Raw genomic sequence first — 19,451 nt, 5'->3', positions numbered from 1 at the left:
GACGCCATTGGCTCGTGAGGAGTTAAAGGCCTGCCTAGGACGGGGCGTGACCGTAGAGGGGCGAGTCTGTACAGGCGGGGCGGTGCCATTGGCTGGTGAAGAGTAAGGGGCGTGCCCGGTGCTGGATGCCTAGGGACGAGTGGGGCGGTGCCATTGGCTGGTGAGGAGCAAGGGGCGTGTCCTGGGCGGGCTGAGGGGCGGGCCCGAAGCCCCGGGCCGAGGCTTGGGGCTGCGGGAGCTGCCGGCGCTGCTCGCTTGCGGGCGCGGCTCCGGGGCTGGGGGCGGACACAGCGCCGGCGGCGGCTTCTGGAACGCGCGATGACTGCACGGTGAGTGATTTGCGCGAGCGGGAAAGTTTGCGAGGGGTCCACGGAACGACTCACGCCGGCCACCAGGCAGGGCTGCGCGGGAGCCTGGACACCTGTGCCGTTTGGCCGGCGCGCTCAGGGTCTCCCCCCAGCCCCCAGCCCCTCCATCCTGGCGCATTGCGGGCTTCGGGCCCATTGCTGTGAGTGGGCTCGGCGCCTGACCCGTCTTCCAAGGCGCCGGCACTCTGGGAGCGAAAACCTTGAGGTATAGGTGAGCTGGGCCCCAGGCTACACCTGTGCTCTCCTTGGCCAGCCTCCTGGAAGCCCTGGTCTCCGAGGGATGACAGAGCTCCCCAGGCACAACTCTCTGCTCTCACGGTGCAAATGAGCGCCGAGGTAACAGCAGGCCTGGCTCACCATCGCTGTGGATGGCAGCTTTCCCCTGTCCCAGACCCTGGGCTGAGGGCTTTAACACACTCTGAGACTGGTGCTAACATTATTCCCATTTGCAGATGGGAAAAACAAAACAAAACAAAACAAAACACCACTAATGGTTAAAGAGTTTCACAGGTGAGTAGCTGGCAGAGCTGGAATTCGGACTCAGGGCTTGCTGTGCCCTGAGAGGATGTGGCCCACTTCTGAAAAACGCCTGGGAGCCTTCCTGAGTCTGGCCGGGTGCCCCGGGGGAGAGAGGCCTCCTCTCACTCCAGGGCACTGTCTCACTCCAGGGAGAGCTGTAGCAACTGCATTTCACAAGGGAATGAGCTAAAGTCATGCGACTCGGGTGGTCAGACCTGGGTGGGTTAGACCACACTGTCTTGTGGAGGAGCCCCTGGCTGCATGGCTGCGTTCCCTGTGGCTTAACTGACTGATTACCGCCCCCACCCCCCCACCCCCACCGAAGTGGCCATTGGGATTTGTTGCCTGAAGCCCTGGAAACAAACAAAGAAAAAGCTTGTATGTGACTTGGTAGAACTGATGATGTCCCTTTTCTCTGTACAGTTCCTGGGTCACTGCTACCTGGGCTGGGGGTGCTAGGGAGGGGGAGGGAGGAAGGGGAGCAGGAGGGAGGCTGGGGAAGGGGTATGGAAGAGAAGAGGGAGGGACTCTGGGTGAAAGGCTTGTGGGCTGGAAGTTGCAGCTCCTTGTGGATGTGGGTCACGTCTGTTTTCCTTCTAGTTGGAACCCAGATGGACCTGGGGCCAGGAATTCTTCCGTGGGCAGTCTCAAGGCTGAGCACAGAATTAAGACCCAGGGTCCCCCCCCCCGCCAGGGTCAGGGCCAGGAGGCCCATGACACCTAACAAGGAGTGCGCACAGAGCCTGGGCTGCGTCACAGGGCAGGTCCTGGAATACAGTCTTGCCAGGGAGACCTTGGCTGAGGTCTAGCGGAGAGCACTCAGCACTGGATCCTGGGGTGTGTATCCTGGGCTCAGGGTAAGCTCGGCCTCTTTCCTCCCTGATGCCCGCTCCTGCAGGGGCCTCTGAGTCCTGTCTCCAGGGGCCCTGGCACCCGGAGTCCACAGTGACAGTGCCGAGGGCATCCGTTTATCATGCACAAGCCCCCATCACGCCCCTTTCCTCCTGCGCCTTCCTGAAAGTCACCCGAGGTTATGATTATGTGACTGGTGAGCCCAAGGCTCTCCCAAGGTCACACAGCCAGAGAGGAGCAGAGCTTTGAACCCCAAGTTTTGCAAAGGCTGGGCGATCGTCCACACCGAGGAGCAGGAAGTGGCTGCCCTTCCCGAAGCTTCCGCAGTTTTCTCGCATCTGTTAAAGGGGAACTTGTTGCTCCCTGCTCTCTTCTGCTGGCTGCTGGGTCTTCTTCCCCAGGATGGCTGCTGAGGGCAAGGCTCAGAGCCCCTCCCCTGACACTGGGGAGCAGAGGGGATGGGTCACACGGCCCCATGGCCACAGTGCTGGGAGAACCCTCCACGGACACTGTAGATGGGCTGCCATTACCCCACCTTGAGACCACAGCCCAGCTTACTCCATCTCCCATGCGCCTCTGCCTCCTGTCTCTGGCTGTAACATGTCTCTGCAGAGACAGTGACCCTGGCATCTGGGGGACTAGGGACACACGTACAAGGGTCCCTGGCCCCCCGCAGTGGTGAGCCCACACATGCATCTTTTGCTAAGGGGGAATCCATTAAACTTTCAAGAACTTCCAAGGGGCTTCATGACCCAAGGATTCCGAGACCCTCCAGGGAAACCACCCCTAGCAGCTGCACTTGGCGGCAGGGCCTGGGGCAGGATGGAGAGACAGGTGAAGCCAGAGAATGCCAGGGCGGCCCAGCTGCAGCTGGGACCCAGTGATCTGAAGGGCTGGCCCTCTGCCCTGCAGGCTGGCCCTAGGCAGTCGGAATCTTGGCCAGGGGCCGTTCTGAGCACTTGTTTGGCTCCAAACCAACCTTGGTTCTTCAGATCTCCTCTTCCATAGGTGGGAGGTGAGGCTGGGGTGGGGGTGGGAGTGTGCAGGGCCAGGGTTTGTGGGTGTCAAGTGTAAGGGAGAGCGGGAGGCTTGCTTACCACTTTTGTGTCCCAGCACGGTGTGCCCTGAGGGCAAGGGCAGAAGCCTGCAGGGGTCTGGCTGGGTGATCAGAGAGCTTTGTGGGGACAGTTGGGGGTGGGGAGCCAGGCTCTGCCAAGGAAGCAGAGGTTACAGGGGTATCAGTCAGTGGGAGACCAGGATTGAGGGTGGGAGACCAGGATTGAGGGTGGGAGACAAAGGGACACAGAAAAGGCTTAGCCAGGCCAGCCGGGTCAGCTGAGGGCAAGTGGGGAAAGGAGGTAGCAGGTGGCTCTGTGGCCACCTCCCCTGCAATCTGGGCCTCTGTCACCTTCCTGGACCTGGACAGCAAGGCTGAGGCTGGCGTGGGGGTGGGCTGTGGCTGAGCCACAGGGAGTGATGGTGGGAGGTGCACCTTGGAACTGGACGGCATGGGAGGAGGCGGGGACCGCAGCTGCTGAGTCACCACCTGCCATCCACACATGAACAACTGGCTTTGTCCACAAGAATGTGCCGCCCGTCCATGGCCATGTCCAGCCAGGCCCCCTCATGGAGGCAGCTGGCTACTTCCCTGGGCCCAGCCCCTGCCATTTGCTGGCTGACAGGTGCCAGCCCCCCCCCCCCATCCACCCCACAGGCAAAAGTTCATTGTTTCATTGTTTCCAGCGCCTGGCTACTGCCCCCTGGCTGCTGGCATTTGGAAGTTGGAGCTGCATGGGCGGCAGGGGAGCCGGGAATTTAGGTTTCCCAGGAACCCAGAGCAGGGTGGCCTGCACCTGCCACCCTCCTCCATCTGGTGCCGAGCCTTGGCTGAGAGCCTCCCAGCTGTGTCCCAGCCGCTGTCTTGCTGTCTTTAGCTTCTCAGGTCAACCGACTACTGGTTTGACTTCAGTCCTGCCTGGGTAAGAAAGTAAGACTCAGAATGTCAAGGGGTGTCAGAACAGAGGCTCCCAAGCTCGCAGATTTCCCAGATGCACTTAGAAGATTTCGCCAAGTGAGGGCCCCTCCAGCTGCGTTGGCCATGCAGACAGGGCATAGCAGGACTCAAAGCCAGGCAGTCATCCGCATAATCTTTGTGTAACCAGCCTTCCCGTGCGTGCACACAGGTTAGCTGCAAGAAGACACAATTCAGTCATCTTCTGGTTCACTTTTTGCCATTAGCAGATAGCACTGGGCCCTCGAGTGACCTGGAGAGTCACAGATGGGTCCCCTGCATCACTACAAAAAAGGAGACAGTGCCCAGGCTGAGCAGGTGCACTGCTCTCACTGGCCTTTGTCCCTCGGTCGCCAGGACAGGCTGTGCCGCCGGCTGTCACTGTCCCTGCTGTGCCCTGGTGGACACAGCAGCCGCTGAAGTGGAAAATGCAAGCAGCCTGTTCACTGGGGACAGGTAGCCAGGGCTGGCAAGCCGCCCTGAGGCCCTTCCTCTGGGGGACAGGAGCCTCGTCCAGCCAGGGGAGCAAGCAGGAGGCCCAGTGCCCTGGGGCCTGGGACCTGGGGGCGGAGACGGCAAGGACAAAGAGGGAGGAGGAGGGGAGCCTGCTGCATGTGGGGTGGGGGGAGGACGAGGGGGATTGGGGCTGTCCAACTGTATCTGTCACTCTGGTCTTCTCATTGTGCCTGGTGGTGGCCTGGCCCAACCTCGTCTTCTCCCTGATTTCTGCTTCCACTAGAGCGGCAGCCCGTGAATCCATGTGGGTGCTGGGCTCTGCCTGGGATTTAATGTCAAGATGTGATCCATCACTGTTTATGGGGCTTCCAGTGCTCAGGGGGATTGGTCCTGCCATGTGGGAGGCAGGCAGCTCCTGTTACTTTCTTACTGGGGGTTGAGCGTGGGCACAGCCCCCTCATTTAGCAGTGTATCTTGGCCATGCCCCTAAAGGGACCTGGGAGGCTCCTAGCAGGACATTGGGGGCAGCGGATGAATGCAGTGGGGTCACAGCGCCGCTTGGATTCTGCCAGTCATCCCTGTACTCCAGACCAGCTCGGGGGCGGAGGACTGAGCTCAGTGCGACAGGGACACAGGACAGGGACACAGGGCAGTGCCTGCTGGACACAAGAGAGGCCAAGCGACTTGCTGAGCACACTGCGGCTGATGGCGGCCAGGGGTCGCGGAACCACGAGGTTCTCTCAAAGGAGCGCTTTGGGGCTGAAGTGCTCAGCGGGAGACTCAGTGTAGCCCCCAGCAAGTTGGAAGAGGGAGCCCGGCTCGCTGAAGTGGCCATTCACCGTTGCCCACACCCTGCACACTCCCCTCCCCTCAGATGCGGGACCGGTTCCCTGCCGGGCCATGCACACACGCATGCGCCTTCGCTGCCCCCTTCCTTTCCCTTAGCCGTCTGCAGCTGTGAAAGCTGCCCTGTGTTCCTCCTGACACTCTCCCAAAGAGTGGAGGGGACGGCCCACAGCCCACTGTCAACCAAAGCCACCTCTTCTCCTGATATCCGACAGTTTCCATCCACCATTCACCCCTAAGGGAAGAGTCTTCTACTGCTAAGGAACCCCCGGGGGACCCCCGGGAACCCTGCTGCCCCACCCCTGCTCCCCTGGGGGACCCACGGGGAACCCTGCTGCCCCACCCCTGCTCCCCTGGGGGACCCACGGGGAACCCTGCTGCCCCACCCCCTGCTCCCCTGGGGGACCCACGAGGAACCCTGCTGCCCCACCCCCTGCTCCCCTGGGGGACCCACGGGGAACCCTGCTGCCCCACCCCTGCTCCCCTGGGGGACCCACGGGGAACCCTGCTGCCCCACCCCTGCTCCCCTGGGGGACCCACGGGGAACCCTGCTGCCCCACCCCCTGCTCCCCTGGGGGACCCACGGGGAACCCTGCTGCCCCACCCCTGCTCCCCTGGGGGACCCACGGGGAACCCTGCTGCCCCACCCCCTGCTCCCCGGGGGGACCCACGGGGAACCCTGCTGCCCCACCCCTGCTCCCCTGGGGGACCCACGGGGAACCCTGCTGCCCCACCCCCTGCTCCCCTGGGGGACCCACGGGGAACCCTGCTGCCCCACCCCCTGCTCCCCTGGGGGACCCACGGGGAACCCTGCTGCCCCACCCCCTGCTCCCCTGGGGGACCCACGGGGAACCCTGCTGCCCCACCCCTGCTCCCCTGGGGGACCCACGGGGAACCCTGCTGCCCCACCCCCTGCTCCCCTGGGGGACCCACGGGGAACCCTGCTGCCCCACCCCTGCTCCCCTGGGGGACCCACGGGGAACCCTGCTGCCCCACCCCCTGCTCCCCTGGGGGACCCACGGGGAACCCTGCTGCCCCACCCCCTGCTCCCCTGGGGGACCCACGGGGAACCCTGCTGCCCCACCCCTGCTCCCCTGGGGGACCCACGGGGAACCCTGCTGCCCCACCCCCTGCTCCCCTGAGGGACCCACGGGGAACCCTGCTGCCCCACCCCTGCTCCCCTGGGGGACCCACGGGGAACCCTGCTGCCCCACCCCCTGCTCCCCAGGGACACAGAGCAAAGGAGCATCCCACTGTGCAGGTTCCTGTTGCATGGGGTGAGCGGCAGGGGGCTCTGGTCAAGAGAGCCTCTCAGGGACCCAGGCTGACCATTGAGTGGCCATACCCCCCCACTTTTTAAAGATTTATTTATTTATTTAAGAGGCAAAGTTACAAAGAGAGAGAGACAGACAGAGATCTTCCATCTACTGGTTCACTCCCCAAATGGCCACAATGGCCAGAACTGGGCCAATCCAAAGCCAGGAGCCTGGAGCTTCTTCCAGGTCTCTCACGTGGGTGCAGGGGCCCAAGTTCTTGGGCCATCTTCTACTGCTATCCCAGGCCACAGCAGAGAGCTGGATCAGAAATGGAGCAGCCGGGACTCGAACCAGTGCCCACGTGGGATGCCGGCATTGCAGGCAGATGCCCAACCTACCATGCCACAGTGCCAGCCCCAGCCTTACTGCCTTGAACATGTCCCTGGACAGCAGGAGGCGGGAGAGCTGTACGGTTGTGCTCTGCTTCTTGAATATACTGGCCAGGAAGTGGCCATAGCACTTCCGTCTGCAGCCCCTGGGTCAGAATTAGTCACAGGGGCCTAGGGAAGGGTCAGTGCAGGCCTCTGCCAAAATTCCCGGACTTTCATCCTGGGGCTATGGCTCATCAAGACCTGGCTCCTGGCTTCCTCTGAAGCAATGGGAGAGTGCCCCAGGCGAGAAGTGAGCCCCGACTTCCCTTCCCGTGGAATCTGGGACATTCCCTCAGCTGAGTCACCTGCTTGGCCCCTGGAGACATTCACATGTTTAGTCCTGCTGTATATGAGGGTATTTCAAAAGGCTCATGGGAGGGGCCGGCGCTGTGGCACAGCAGGTAAAGCCGCCGCCTGCAGTGCTGGCATCCCATATGGGTGCTGGTTCGAGTCCCGGCTGCTCCACTTCCCATCCAGCTCTCTGCTATGCCCTGGGAAAGCAGTAGAAGATGGCCCAAGTCCTTGGGCCCCTGCACCCATGTGGGAGACCCAGAAGAAGCTCCTGGCTCCTGGTTTTGGTCTGGTCCAGCCATGGAAGTTATGGTCATTTGGGGCGTGAATGGATGGAAGATTCTCTCTCTCTCTCTGTCTCTCTGTCTCTCTGTAACTCTGACTTTCAAATAAATAAATCAATCTTTATAAAAATAAAACAAACGAAAAAACCCCAAAAACTTCATGAAGTTTGTAAAAGATTTCTTTGGGGGAAGGAAATAGAGTTAATTTAACATAAAATAAATAAAATTTAAAAAAATCAAAAAGATGAGTATTTTGGTGCAAAAAAATATTAGAAATCCGTGCATGTTTTTTTCATAATGTACATTCTCCCTGAAATTTTTCAAGATCCCTCATGGATTTTAATTTATTTCTTGCTTCCAAATAAATGCATCTTTTAATTCTGCTCTGCCAGGCTGGGGTGCAGAGCAGCGAGAGTGTGCAGACAGGAATGGGGGAGGGTCTGAGCAAAGCAGACAAAACCCTCCTGTCATTTCTGGGTAAATCCCGCCCTTCCTGTGGTGCAGCTTGCTTCAAGCCAGGCGGACTACAGAGACCCAGTCGCGAGACGCGGCCCCCGGCTGCAGCAGCTTCTGCCTGCCCCGTGTTTGAGGAACCACCAGAGGAGTCTGACCGCCCTCTGCTTCCCGGGGCACCACCGGGGTGCTGGGGAACTGAAACCCTGTGTTGAAATCCTGTGGCCAGCCTTGGCCAAGGAGAATGCAGCAGCAGGTCTCCACTTGCAGGTCCCAGTGGTGGCACTGCCCAGTAGCCCTGTGGCCCTGGGTCTCTGTCCCATCCCTGACCTGCCTCCTCCTAGTGCAAGACAGGGGGTGGTGGTGGGGGTACTTAGAGGACGATCCTGAGGTCCAGGAAGCCCACCACTCGCTAAATCACTCCCCTTCGCCCCGTCTGCGGCAGCTAAGCCCCTTATGTGAGGTTCACTTGAATCGCCCCTTTGCACAGCGTGTCCATGCTGTATGCACCGCCCACCTGTGCATCACTGGGCAGCTTTCTCTGCCCTCAGAGGGACCATCTGTCCACTCACTCGGCAGTGCTTGTGTCCAAGTGGCCTTGATTTACTTAACGGCATTCCTCAAGTTCAAGGGTCACCATGCTGGCAGTTCATGGATGCCAGAAGGAACCCTATTGTGCTTCTTTAAGGAAAAAAAGGGAAAGTTCTCAGCTCAGTAAAATAAAATAAATAAAATCGGATGCGGAGGTGGCCAAGATCTCTGGTGAGAATGAATCTTGGATCCTTGAAATTGTGAAGAAGGCAGAAAATCGTGTTAGCTTCGGTGTTGCACCTCAGACTGCAAAATTACAGCAGCAGCAGAGTGAGATCGATGCTTAGGTAAGATGGAGACAGGGCGTTAAATTCTAGATTTTTCTACCACTGGTGGTTTCCGGCATGCACTGTGGGTCTACCTTGTAGCAGGTACCTGTGCGTGTGTAAGGTGGGGGACTACTCCTCCAAACTCACTGGATGCGAATGCAAAGAGACAGACGGATGGAGACATGTGAATCCGCTAGTGGAGCTGAGATGACCCCACTATGCAGGTCAGAAAAGGGGGGTTTGGGGGAGGCGGGGGTTAAGTCATCATCCAAGACCCATACGGAGAAGGGACCCATACAGAGAAGGGATGTGAGACCAAGACCAGGAGTCCGGGTGCCCGTGCTGCCTACTCCCTGAGTGATCTGCCACAGAGTTTTCCCTTGCGCACAAAACGGCATGGTGATGATCTTTAACCTCTAGATGTCGCTGTGAGGACCAGACACGTTCACTGGCAGCAAATTCTCATCAGTCTTGCAGTGACCAAGGTCCCCTGTTCACCTCCAGAACTGGGCAAGCCGACTCCAGACTCAGGGATGGGGCTGAGGCCGCCGGCTCAGCCGCAGGGAAGTGGGAGGCTCAGGTGGCCATGCAGGTGAGGGGCTCATGGAGCCACTGGCTCAGCCGCTCTGACCCTGGCTGACCTGTGGCAGGTGTGAGTCCAGACTTGCTCCCCTTCAGCTGTGGCTACCCTGCACCCAGGCAAGTAGGAAGCCGGTTTCTGCTCCAGGGCTGGGGGAGCCGGGGCCACCACTCTGGCTGGTGCTCCTCCCAGCTCACCTGTCTCTGCACCTTTCCCCACAGGTAACCAACCCTCTAACCCACAGACAAGAGGAGGAGAAGATGAAGGAAGATTGCCCGTCCAGCTCCCACGTGCCCATCAGCGACAGCAAGTCCATTCTGAAGTAAGCCCTGGAGTGCGGGGAGGGGCTGTGCACCCCGCACCTCGTGCTGGGCAGACTGTGGGTGGAGGGCTCTGGGGCACCAGCTCACAGACCTGACCGTGTGCCCTGGGCACAGGGGCGTGGAGCTTCTGTTTGGAGCCCATGTCTTACAAGGTCAAGGTGTTTCAGGGTTTGACTCCCATCTCCGGGGCAGGAGCAGGACTCTGCATGGGTGGCGCTGAGCTCCCTTAAACACTAGAGCAGCACTCACGTTCAAGTTCATGTGAATCATTTGAGGATAAGAAACCCCAGATAGGTTGTGAGTTTGGAATGAAAGCAGCGGATTTGATTGATGGGATGACTTTTTTTTTTTTTGGAGGGAAGCCCCTGCATCCCCTGACTGTACCTCTGGAAGGTCAGGCTCCCCGCCACGGGGTCCCCACACCAGGCAGTGATGGGAGGAGAAGCCAGAGTCTCGGACGTGTGTGAGCCAAGCCCAGGGGACTTCCACTGAGGAAGTGACTCGGAGGTGAATTCAGGGAGTTCTTGGGGACTCCCGTGTATAACAGAGAATACGTGCACACCCTCGGTGTCCTCCTGGGAGGGGCTTGCTTCTCCTTCTCAGCCCCACCCTACACCTCCCAAGAAGAGGACCCGCCCACAGAACCTTCTAGAAGATGGCAGGTGTGTGGCTGGTGTGGCCATGTTACAGATGAACAAACCGAGGCCAGGGAAGCGTCTGAGCCCCTTGCACACCTCCCGAGCATGCGGTCTGTCTGTCCATTTGCAGGTCAGAGCTGCTAGGCCTGCTGAAAACCTACAACTGCTACCATGAGGGTAGAAGCTTCCAGCTGAGGCACCGGGAGGTGAGCCCGTCGCTCTTGGGGGTTGGTGGGGTCACCGTGTACCCTGATTTGCCGCTGACAGCCCTGGCCTCGTTGTTATGGGGTCCCTGGGCAGCCCGACCCTTCGCTCTCAGAACTTTGCATGACAAGTTACGTGATTGCCATTGTCACTCAAGCCGTGGGCCAGGGACAAGTGACCAGCGGCCGGGGCAGGGTGGGAGCATCCCTTGGAGTAGGTGGACTTTCTCCCTGCACCTGGGACCTTCGTCCAGGTGGATTTCTGGAGTCTGAGATCCTACGGGCTGCATAGCCCAGTCTTGCCTCCCCCCAACATGCCACTCCGAAGTAAGGACAAGGAGGGGTTATTCCTCCTACCTGCCCAGCCAGGGGTCCCGGACCTTGTCTCCTGTGTCCCCTGTAAGTGAGGTACTGAGCTACAGGAGGATGTGAGCTCAGGTACCCACAGGGCCAGGCAGGGCAGGTGTCGTGGAGTGGGTGAGATGGCGGCCACTCCTCCCAGCACACCCATTGCTACTGGGCAGGAGTGTGGGCCCAGTATAACCAGACCCTTTCTAATCTCTCAAAAGAAGCCTGGTGTCTGGAATTTCATGATGAATTTCCCAAATCCCAGGACACCACGTGGGCCAAACAGAGCATGTCCAAGGTCCTGGGGCACCAGGCAGACTCCACCGAGTGTCAAGAGGGCCCTGGGCTTGGGGAGCCTCCACTGTCTCCCACGGGAGCCTGGGACAGGGTCTTGTGCCCCAGTCTGGGTCTACGCTGATGTCTTGCCGTGGCCTTGCCGTGAGTTTTGGTGTCGTAACTGTAGGAAGGTTTTACCGGGTGTGTGTGGGGGTGTCTCCATGGCTGAGATGGCGTTGGTTCCCGGATGCGCCCTACCCATGAGTTTGGCCTTCCAGTTCCCCTTCTTGACGTTTAACTTGGGAGTGGGCGGTTCAGGTTCTGGGGAACCCACTCACTCACTAATCTCCCTCTCTTCTGCGGTCACAGACCAGGGTTAGCCCGGGGACCCCAGGAGCTCCAGGCCGCTGGGCATGGCCAGCCAGTGGCAGGGGGCAGCCCCGTGCTCTGGGTCAGCCCCCAGAGGCACCCCGTCAGCCAGGCCAGAGTCTGCCCAGCTCAGGAGCTCTGCCCGCCCTTGGGTCCTCTCCTCCCCACACTGGTACCAGCTCTGAAGTCGCCTTCCTGGTTTCCTTCTCTGCCACATAGCTCCCCCTGCCTGCCCCAGCCCACCCAGTTCCAGCCCAGCTCTGCCCTGGCCCTGACCCCTCACTATTCCTCCCTCCCTGTAGTTATCCCAACAGCCAACTTCTTCCGCACCAGACTGGTTAGATTCTGCCGTCCCTTTTCTTACTTGAGCCTCAGAGCTGGGGCCGAACCTGCATACGTGTGCTCCAGGCCAGACAATGTGGTACCCGTGTGTGTGGTTGCTGGGTGGGTAGCCAGCAGGTGCAGGCCTGGGGTGACTTGGGATGTGTTCTGAGTCCTAAGCTCAGGGCGCTGGGCACCAGGGAAGGGGAGGGAGTGTGGCAAATAGGTCCAGAAGCGATCTTTGATTTTGTTTTTTATTATTTGTTTATTTGAGGGGGAGAGAGAGAGAGAGAGAGAGGGAGAGAGAGAGAGAAAGAACACTCCTATTTGCTGATTCACTTCTCAAATGCCGACAGTGGTCCCAGGCTGAGCTGGGGTCCGAAGCTGGGAGACTGGAACGCGATCCAGGTCTCCCACGTGGATGCCTCCCAGGGTCTACATTAAAAGGAAACTGTAGCTGGAATCCAGAGGCAGGGACAGGACCCACATGCTCTAATGTGGCATGTGGGTGGGTGTCTTAACTGCTAAGCCAGAGGGTTTTCTTTTCTTTTAAGATTTATATTTATTTATTTGGAAAGCAGAGATATAGACAGAGAAGGAGAGAGAGATCTTCCAACTGCTGGTTCACTCTCCAAATGGCCACAATATCTGGGGCTTGACCAGGCTGAAGCCAGGAGCCAGGAGCTTCCTCGGGGTCTCCCGTGTGGGTGCAAGGGCCCAGGGACTTGGACCATCCTCTGCTGCTTTTCCCAGACCATTCACCGAGAGCCAGATGGGAAGTGGAGTAGCTGGGACTTGAACTGGCGCCCATGTGGGATGCTGGTGCTGCAGATGGCGGCTTTACCCACAGAGCCAGCCCTGCCGGAGGGGTTTTGATCTGATCTGTGCTGCTGGGGGAGGAGCTGGTGCCCGCTTCGGGTCTGGGGTGTGACCGGGGTCCTGATTGAGCTGCCGTTCTCCAGCTCTGAGTCTCTCAGGCATTGAACTTGAGAATGGTGGTTCCCAGAAGCAGAGGAACCTAGAGGCAGAGGCCTGGGCAGAGTGGGTGGAGAGAGACTGGCCAGTGGGTTCCAAGTCACAGGGAGCCGGGAGTGAGTGCAGGCATCCATCCAGGGGTCCTTGGCAGCTTCAGCCTGGCTGGGAACTGGTGAGAAATGCACCTGCTCACCAGGCCCCGCCCCCAGGGCTGCTGGAGCAGGAACTCCTGGAACTCCCACCCGTGTTTAAGGAAGCCCTTCAGGGTGTGGGGATAGAGGTCAAACCACAAGTCAGAGAGAGGCGTGAGGGGTTCCCCGGGATAATTCCCTGTGTGTGTGGGCGGGAGCCCCCAGCCTTCACCTTGCACTTCCGTGTGTGGGGCAGTCCCTCTGGAGAAGTGGGCTCCACCTGCGGTAAGAGCCGTTCCCGGCAGCCCAAGGTGGGAGGTGCGGGGTTTTAGGTCGGCAACTCTAGAAGAGGGAGGGTGCGAGGAGGCCATGGGGTCTCCATGGAGACAGAAAGTAGCAGAGCTCTCTGCAGCCCTGACACCAGGGGGCGCCATCAGAGAACGTGCATCCATGGAGACCAGGCTGAGGACTGGGACACCATCCTGGGGGCCTCTTGGCACTGTGGCCCCTGCAGCACCAGGGCACCCATCACCAACGCCAAAGGCTGGGCAGGCAGGAGGAAGTGCCTCTCCCTCCCGGCCCCCGGGGAGCCTCCAGTGCACCAGGCCACAGCCCCCACCCCCCTTTTTTGATTGATTGCAAGACAAAACCTTGTCCGTAAGAATGCCCATTTCCCAGGGACTGGGACTCCCACAGCTCAAGTCCAAGGTCACACGTTGCAGCCAGTATCGCTGCTCACAAGGCAGGCTCTGGTGCAGATCCCAGAGGGTACAGGGAGGCTAGGGGCCCTTCATGCTCCCGGGTGGTGGGGGAAGCTCACACCCCGTGTGCCCGCGCACGCAGCTGCCTGGAAAAGAGTCCCCCTCACTCCCCCTCCGTTGTCGCTGCGCTCTGAGCACCCAGCTTGGAGGGCACCTTCTCCTCCCCTGTCCTCCCCCCCACCTCCGAGCGTCTGCAAACTTGGAGATGCGGAGTGCATGGAGTCAGGGCCACGCCCGGCGAGTGTTTCCCTCGTGATCCTTTTCCCAGCTCCCTAAGCACTATGGAGGCTGAGGCCGAGCAGGTGCAGACCTCTGCATGTGCAGGGCGCCGGTGGCTGGTGTAGGAAGGAGCGCGACCCCCGCCCGCCCAGCTCTCGGTGGGCCCTGGCGCGCCCCCTGGTGGCCGCGAGCGCGCACCACACCCAAGTACGGCTCATGCGCCCAGCCCTTGCTGAGCAATGCTCAGAACTGGCCCCAGCTTCACCTTGCCCGAGGTCTCTGACTCTCCCACGCATGTAGAAAAGCCAAGATTCTTCCATGGCAGGGCGGCCCCTCCCTCTCACCTGAGGCCTGGAGTGAGCGGTCAGCCCCTGCTCCCCGGACATCGGCTTCAAGGAGCTCAGAAAGTGCATCCCAGGTCGCTACTCTGGGAGGGGCCCTGTGCACCAAGCCCCCAGCCCTGCTCTGCAGTCCAGCCACGTGACTGCTCACCAGGCACCTCCACCAGGAGGACTGGGTGTGCAGGGAAGGGTGCCATGAGCATTCTCCTTAGAGGGGAGCCCCAGAGCCCCGGGGGAGTCCTATAACATCACCCTCCTTTGTCAAAACCTCCCTCTGGCCCAGGTTTCACACGGCATCCCACAAGGGGCTGCAGTGGCCTGTGGGCACCCACTTGGGGAGTCATCCCTCCCCGTCTTCCAGGTGGCTGCCCATCATGTGAGAAGTTGCCCAGAATGCACAGTAGCAGGTGCAGGCTTATCACCCCCCACCAAGGGCATCTGGAAAACAGGTCCCTATGATCCCGGCAAAGACACCGAGTACCTGGCTTGTCTGAGGCTTTTTTAGTGTGCGGCTTGCATTCTGTCTTCCAGAACACACTGACTAGGTCTTAAGTGATTAATTAAAAATACCCACCCCTCTCCCTCCTCCACCCCCTGTGCACACACACAAAGGAAGTGGATGGAGACGTCACGAGCCAGGAAGTGGCCGATGCGGAAGCCAGTGCACTCTGCCTCTGCCTCTCCACTCTCTCTGTCCCTCCGTCCTGTGCAGCCAGCTCTGGCCTGGCCCAAGGTGGCAGGCCTGATTCTTTTGGGTTGTCTGAGGCCACACCAGCCTCACTAAGGAAGGAACTCACTCCCCCACCCCTTCCCTATCCCTCCGCCACTCCCGCTCCTCGTTTGCCAGGTGCCTGGGGTCTTCCAGGTCAGAACTCAGGGCTGACCCGGTCCTTCGGGCGTGTGCAGTGAGCCCTGGGCCCAGGAGTTGCCTGGTGCATGTCAGCAGGCCTATGTCATGCTCTGAGCACAGGTTGGGGGAGGGGAAGGGCAGGGACTGGGCCATCAGGTCTAGGCCTCCCACCCTCTGTGGGCTGAGCGGTGCAGATTCTGCCCTGGCCTGCAGCATGGGGGACTCCCCCGGGGCCTGTGAGTGGGGGTCCTGCCCCCACCTTGAGGCTCCCCATGCCAGGACCCCCAGGAGCGCAGAGGAACATTTACTGAGACCCCTGTCTTCCCTCCTGAGCCTTGTGGAACAGGGGCTCTGGGGAGGGAGCCAAGAGGTTAGCATGGGATCTGAAACCACATTGGGGGCTGAGACCCCTCCCCCAGCCCCAGGTCTCCACCCACCCATGGTGGATCAGAAGCTGGGAGGCAGATCCCAGCACCTACCCCGATTTTACCCATGTAACAACGGGGCAACAGAGAGGGAAAGAAACTTGCTCGCGGTGACCAGCCAAGAAGGCACAGAGCCAGTGGGGAGTCTGCCCACAAGTGGGGTCTCACTGTGCCTTGTCCTCGCCCCTTCTAGAAAGCCCCTCCCCTCCGTGTCCGCCACAGAGACAGAAATGAGGAGCACCGGCATGCTTGGCGCACGTGCCTTTATTGGGGCGGGCTCAGAGTTCGTGGATTACGGGGAGGTGCAGGTAGAAAGTCCTCAGGATACTGCTCGGACGAGGGCTGTAGGAGGAGTCCGTGGCCCGGCTGGGCCGCCCAGCCATGTGGCTTCTGAGGTTGGCGCTCTGCGGCCCGTCCCGTGATGTTCTCGCCAGAGAGTGCCCAGGGGCCCTGGCTTCACAGAGCTTCCCCCTGGGGACGGCCCTGGTCTTGCCACTGTCTGTTTGCCTGTGCAGACCCCCGAGCCCAGCAGAGGCACCAGTCCTCCTGGCTGGCTGTCTCCTACTTGACTGCTTTTCCTGGGACTCCCCAAAGAGCCAGTCCAGGGGGTCTGCAGGGCCCGCCGTGGGCCGTGGGGGCTGCTGCGCGCCGAAGCGGGCGGTGCTGTCCTGGAGGGTGGCAGTGGGGCAGGTCTCCTCCAAGCCCCAAGCTGGCCGGTGGGGTCCGCTGAGTCCGTCTTGGACTGTGGCCTTGTCCAGGACGCAGGTGGGCTGTGCCAGCTGACAGATGGACCTTACGTAGTCATCCAGGCTGGGGGAGGCCGGGGGCTCCTGTCCAAGCCCCCCGGGGGGCAGCATCTCCTCTGAGGTCTCCCGAATTGTGGGCAGAGGAGCCACGGAAAGCAGAAGCCGGGACCTCATGGCGCCAGCAGGGGGCGCAGCAACCTGCCTGTGAACAGAGAACAGAGGGTGAGAGCCTGCCTTGCCCCCTCTGTGTCCCCTCCCTCCTCAAGGCTGCCCTAGGAAGCAGGTGTCCTGAGAGCAGTGACTTCCCTGCACTGCTGTGCTGTTTCTCCTGCTAAATGAGGACAAGCACAAATGAGAGAGGCCAGCCGAATGAAGATAAGGTCAGAGGAAACCCAGGTTTAAAACCAGGTTTCAAAGCCACTCACTGACCCCGGGACCTTGGTGGGGTCCCCCTTATGCACCCCCACTTACCCAGCCACAAAATGGGGTTATTCGCGTCCCAAGACACACGTGAGTAACCCCTTTTGAGCACTCTCTTTGAAAGCTGCGCCTACTTTTTAGCTGTGCATCCCTGGTCTCCTACGGGTGCAGGTTCAGGCTGAATTTCGCCCCCTCCAAGCTAAGCAAAGTCCCCGTGGTTGGCTCAAGCTGGGGGGCAGTGGCCGTCTCTTACCTGTAACGGACAGGGTCTAGGGACAGCAGGGAAGCTGTGCCAGCAAGGGCAGTCCTGTCCAGGGGGAAGCCCCCAGGAAGCTTCGGGGGGCAGAGGGTTCTGTCCGGCACTGGGGACTGAGAGCAGGAGGAGGACAGCAGGGCCGTGCTTCAGCCAAGACCAGGCAAAGCAGGAAACTCCTCCCGGGGCCTGCCTGCCGCTGCTTTTATACCTTCCCCCCTGGCCATCCAGAGCCAAAAATAGCCGTGCTCAGGAAGGCTCTGGGAGGAAAACAGCCTGGTGGGCGGGGCCTGGCCCAGCTGCCAGCCTGGAGCCCTGTTTGTGCCTGTGGGAGGCTCTAGCTGTTTACACTGAAGGGCGGGGGTGGAGTAGCCACTGTTCTGGCCACCTAAGGCCACTGGGGGTGGGGGGGTCAGGGAGGGGAGAGGCAGCTCCACAGCTAGCCCAGGCTAGAAGCCTTCCGAACTGTGTGTTCCACCAGCACCAGGACCCACTCCAGCTGTGCGCTGGCTCCCACAGACCCCTGGGCCTGCAGCGGTGAGGCCGGTGGCTGGACCCGCCAGTGACCTGACGTCAGCCGTGCCCGACCCCAGCCTCAGGCCTGCTCAGAGGCAGGGCATGGTCGCCTTGGAGCAGGGCCAGGGCAGCCTGTGGGGTCTGAGCCTGGTGTTGCTGAAGTCTGGATCCGGGGCCTGCATAGGACAGTCTGTTGGCTCAGTCGTTCACCAAATAAACGGTCCTGCCGTGGGCCTCTGCCTGCTCTTGGCGCAGCAGACATAGCAGTGATCATATGCCTGGCAGTGGCCTCCAAGGCCCCTGGAACTCACATTCTGGAGTGGGGAGGGGGGACTTCCAGCTACTAAGTAAAGCCCAACAGCATGCAGTGACTTCCCTAAGACAGGCCGATGGAGCATGTGCAAAGGCCCTGTGATGGGAGTGTGCTGGCCATGCTCAGGGGACCTGGGACAGGCCCAGGTGGGAAGAAGGCAGGGACCTCCGCGTGGATGCTGGGTTCCATCCGGGGGGTGGTGGCGTAGACACTGCATCATTTAAACAAGGGTGCTACAGTCCTGGCCTCTGCTTGAGAGGATTAGCTCCAGCTGCTGGACCTGGGCTGAAGTGGCTAGAGGAAGCCTCTTCCCACCCATAGGGGCGAGCGCCAGAGTTCAATAGGCCACTGAGGACAAGGTGGGTGGCCCGGTGAGCGTCTCAGACCCCAGATCCCCTGCCCCAGCCTCGGCCCCACCTGGAACACACCTGCTTCATGCCTGTAGGCAGGGAAGAAAGAGAAGTCACCAGGAAGAAAGAGGGCTGCCCAAGCCAGGGTGTGAGTGTTGGACAGACCCCAGACTCCCTAGGCAGATGCTGGGGTCCCGGGGGCCTCTCCCCGACCTGGGGGCATCTGAGACCAGCGAGCATGCAGCAGCTCCCGCCCCAGTAGCCTCTGCGGAGCCCGTGTCTGTTTTCTGTCTCGTCTTGGGATTACTGAGACTTGGGATTGCAAAGACTGGAGCGTCTGACGTGGGACACAGAAGTAGAGAGCCCAGGGTGACGTCCTGACACGTGGGATTCTAGAGTCCCCTGGGCTTGTGGGACCTGCTCTGCCTGCATGCCATGCCCCTCCTGCTTGGCGAGTATGACCCAAGCATGTCGGGCCAGCACCTCCCCGCGAGTCTGCCCCTGACCTCAGAGGCGGCCCCCTGGGTCACCCCTCCTTTTCTGGGTCTCCTCCTTTCCCCGTGCCCCCTGCCTCAGTGTCTCGTCTGGGCTGTCCCACACAGTTGCTGATTAACCCCACTCACCATCCGCTCCCTGGTCTTAGACAACACAGCGCACCTGCCCAGGAGTGGCCAGCCACCTGACTTCCCTGATTGGCTGCCTGCTGCTTCCTGCCTCCGCCCCTGCATCTTCTCAGACAGGAGCACCTGTCGCTCATCCTCTCTGTCTGCCTTTAACCGTCACCTTGTCCAGGAAGCCCCCTTGTGTCTAGTCTGTCCAAGCCTGAGCCCCCTGTGGCCGGGTGCATGTCTGAATTGCCTTCTGCTGTTCAGGGTCCAAGGCTGTGGGTCTCAGCAGAGCAGCCGTCCCTACAAGCTGAGATGTTCCAGGTGGGGGCGCTCTGTGCTGCCAGAGGCACCAGACCTGCACCCCACCTTGGGTTTTCAAATGAACCCCAGATGGCTGCCAGCCCTTGCTTTGTAGGTAGGACAAGTTGTACACCTGTGTCTGTGTCCTATCAGTAGAAATAGAAAACAACGCTGGGTTTTTCTTGTTTGCTTTCTTTTTTTAGCCAGTAGTACGGGATCATATCAGAAAGCTGTGTGTATCTTTGATAACCTGAGAGTCGAATGTTTTCTCCGTGGGTGGTGGGGTGTTTGTCGTCCGTAATGGACCATGAGATCCTTGCTGGGCAGGACATCTCTGTAAGTGCTGCCAGGGACGGCAAGAAGTGCCCATGACCTGGTCTCCCTGGACTTTTAAAAAATGCCAATAAAGAGAGAGAAGTGGGATTTGTGAATCTGAATTCCACGTACATGAGGAATCTAAAATGATCCAATGAAGAGGCACAGAGGGGGTGCAGACGATGCGGCTGGGCCAGGCCCGTGGGAGGTGGGACAGTGGGGCTAGGCACAGAGAGCCTGGAG

General features: G+C 60.2%; 2 protein-coding genes across 9 annotated transcripts in view; one reads left to right on the top strand and one right to left on the bottom strand.

Moving 5' to 3' along the window:
• Nucleotides 1–188: 188 nt before the first annotated feature.
• Nucleotides 189–19,451, top strand: part of RASSF4 (Ras association domain family member 4) — a 34,837-nt gene continuing 15,574 nt past the window's right edge. For 3 of the 8 annotated variants that reach the window (XM_070058131.2, XM_070058129.2, XM_089314205.1), the window contains exons 1-3: nucleotides 201–329; nucleotides 9,429–9,529; nucleotides 10,299–10,374. In XM_070058131.2, coding sequence (XP_069914232.2) covers nucleotides 9,468–9,529; nucleotides 10,299–10,374 — 138 coding nt within the window. In that variant the 5' untranslated portion in view covers nucleotides 201–329; nucleotides 9,429–9,467. Of the gene's footprint in view, nucleotides 330–9,428; nucleotides 9,530–10,298; nucleotides 10,375–19,347; nucleotides 19,417–19,451 lie in introns of those variants that run through there. The other 5 variants (XM_070058130.2, XM_089314206.1, XM_089314210.1 and 2 more) reach the window with 4 other exon arrangements.
• On the bottom strand, nucleotides 15,634–16,990 carry DEPP1 (DEPP autophagy regulator 1). Its single transcript, XM_002722527.6, has 2 exons — nucleotides 16,807–16,990; nucleotides 15,634–16,335 (listed from the first exon to the last, which is right to left on the bottom strand). The coding sequence occupies exon 2, from the start codon at nucleotides 16,305–16,307 to the stop codon at nucleotides 15,666–15,668; it is 642 nt and encodes a 213-aa protein (XP_002722573.3). The 5' UTR covers nucleotides 16,308–16,335; nucleotides 16,807–16,990; the 3' UTR covers nucleotides 15,634–15,665.

This window comes from Oryctolagus cuniculus, chromosome 15 (genome assembly GCF_051225735.1).
Source record: "Oryctolagus cuniculus isolate XC-2025 breed Fujian yellow rabbit chromosome 15, ASM5122573v1, whole genome shotgun sequence".
NCBI classification, from domain to species: Eukaryota; Metazoa; Chordata; class Mammalia; order Lagomorpha; family Leporidae; genus Oryctolagus; species Oryctolagus cuniculus.
The sequence above is the reverse complement of the archived record's forward strand: the minus strand, read 5'-3'. Positions and strand labels throughout refer to the sequence as shown.

Excerpts from the sequence above, each read along its gene's own strand:
- DEPP1 (XM_002722527.6), bottom strand. The coding sequence starts at position 16,307 with ATGAGGTCCCGGCTTCTGCTTTCCGTGGCTCCTCTGCCCACAATTCGG.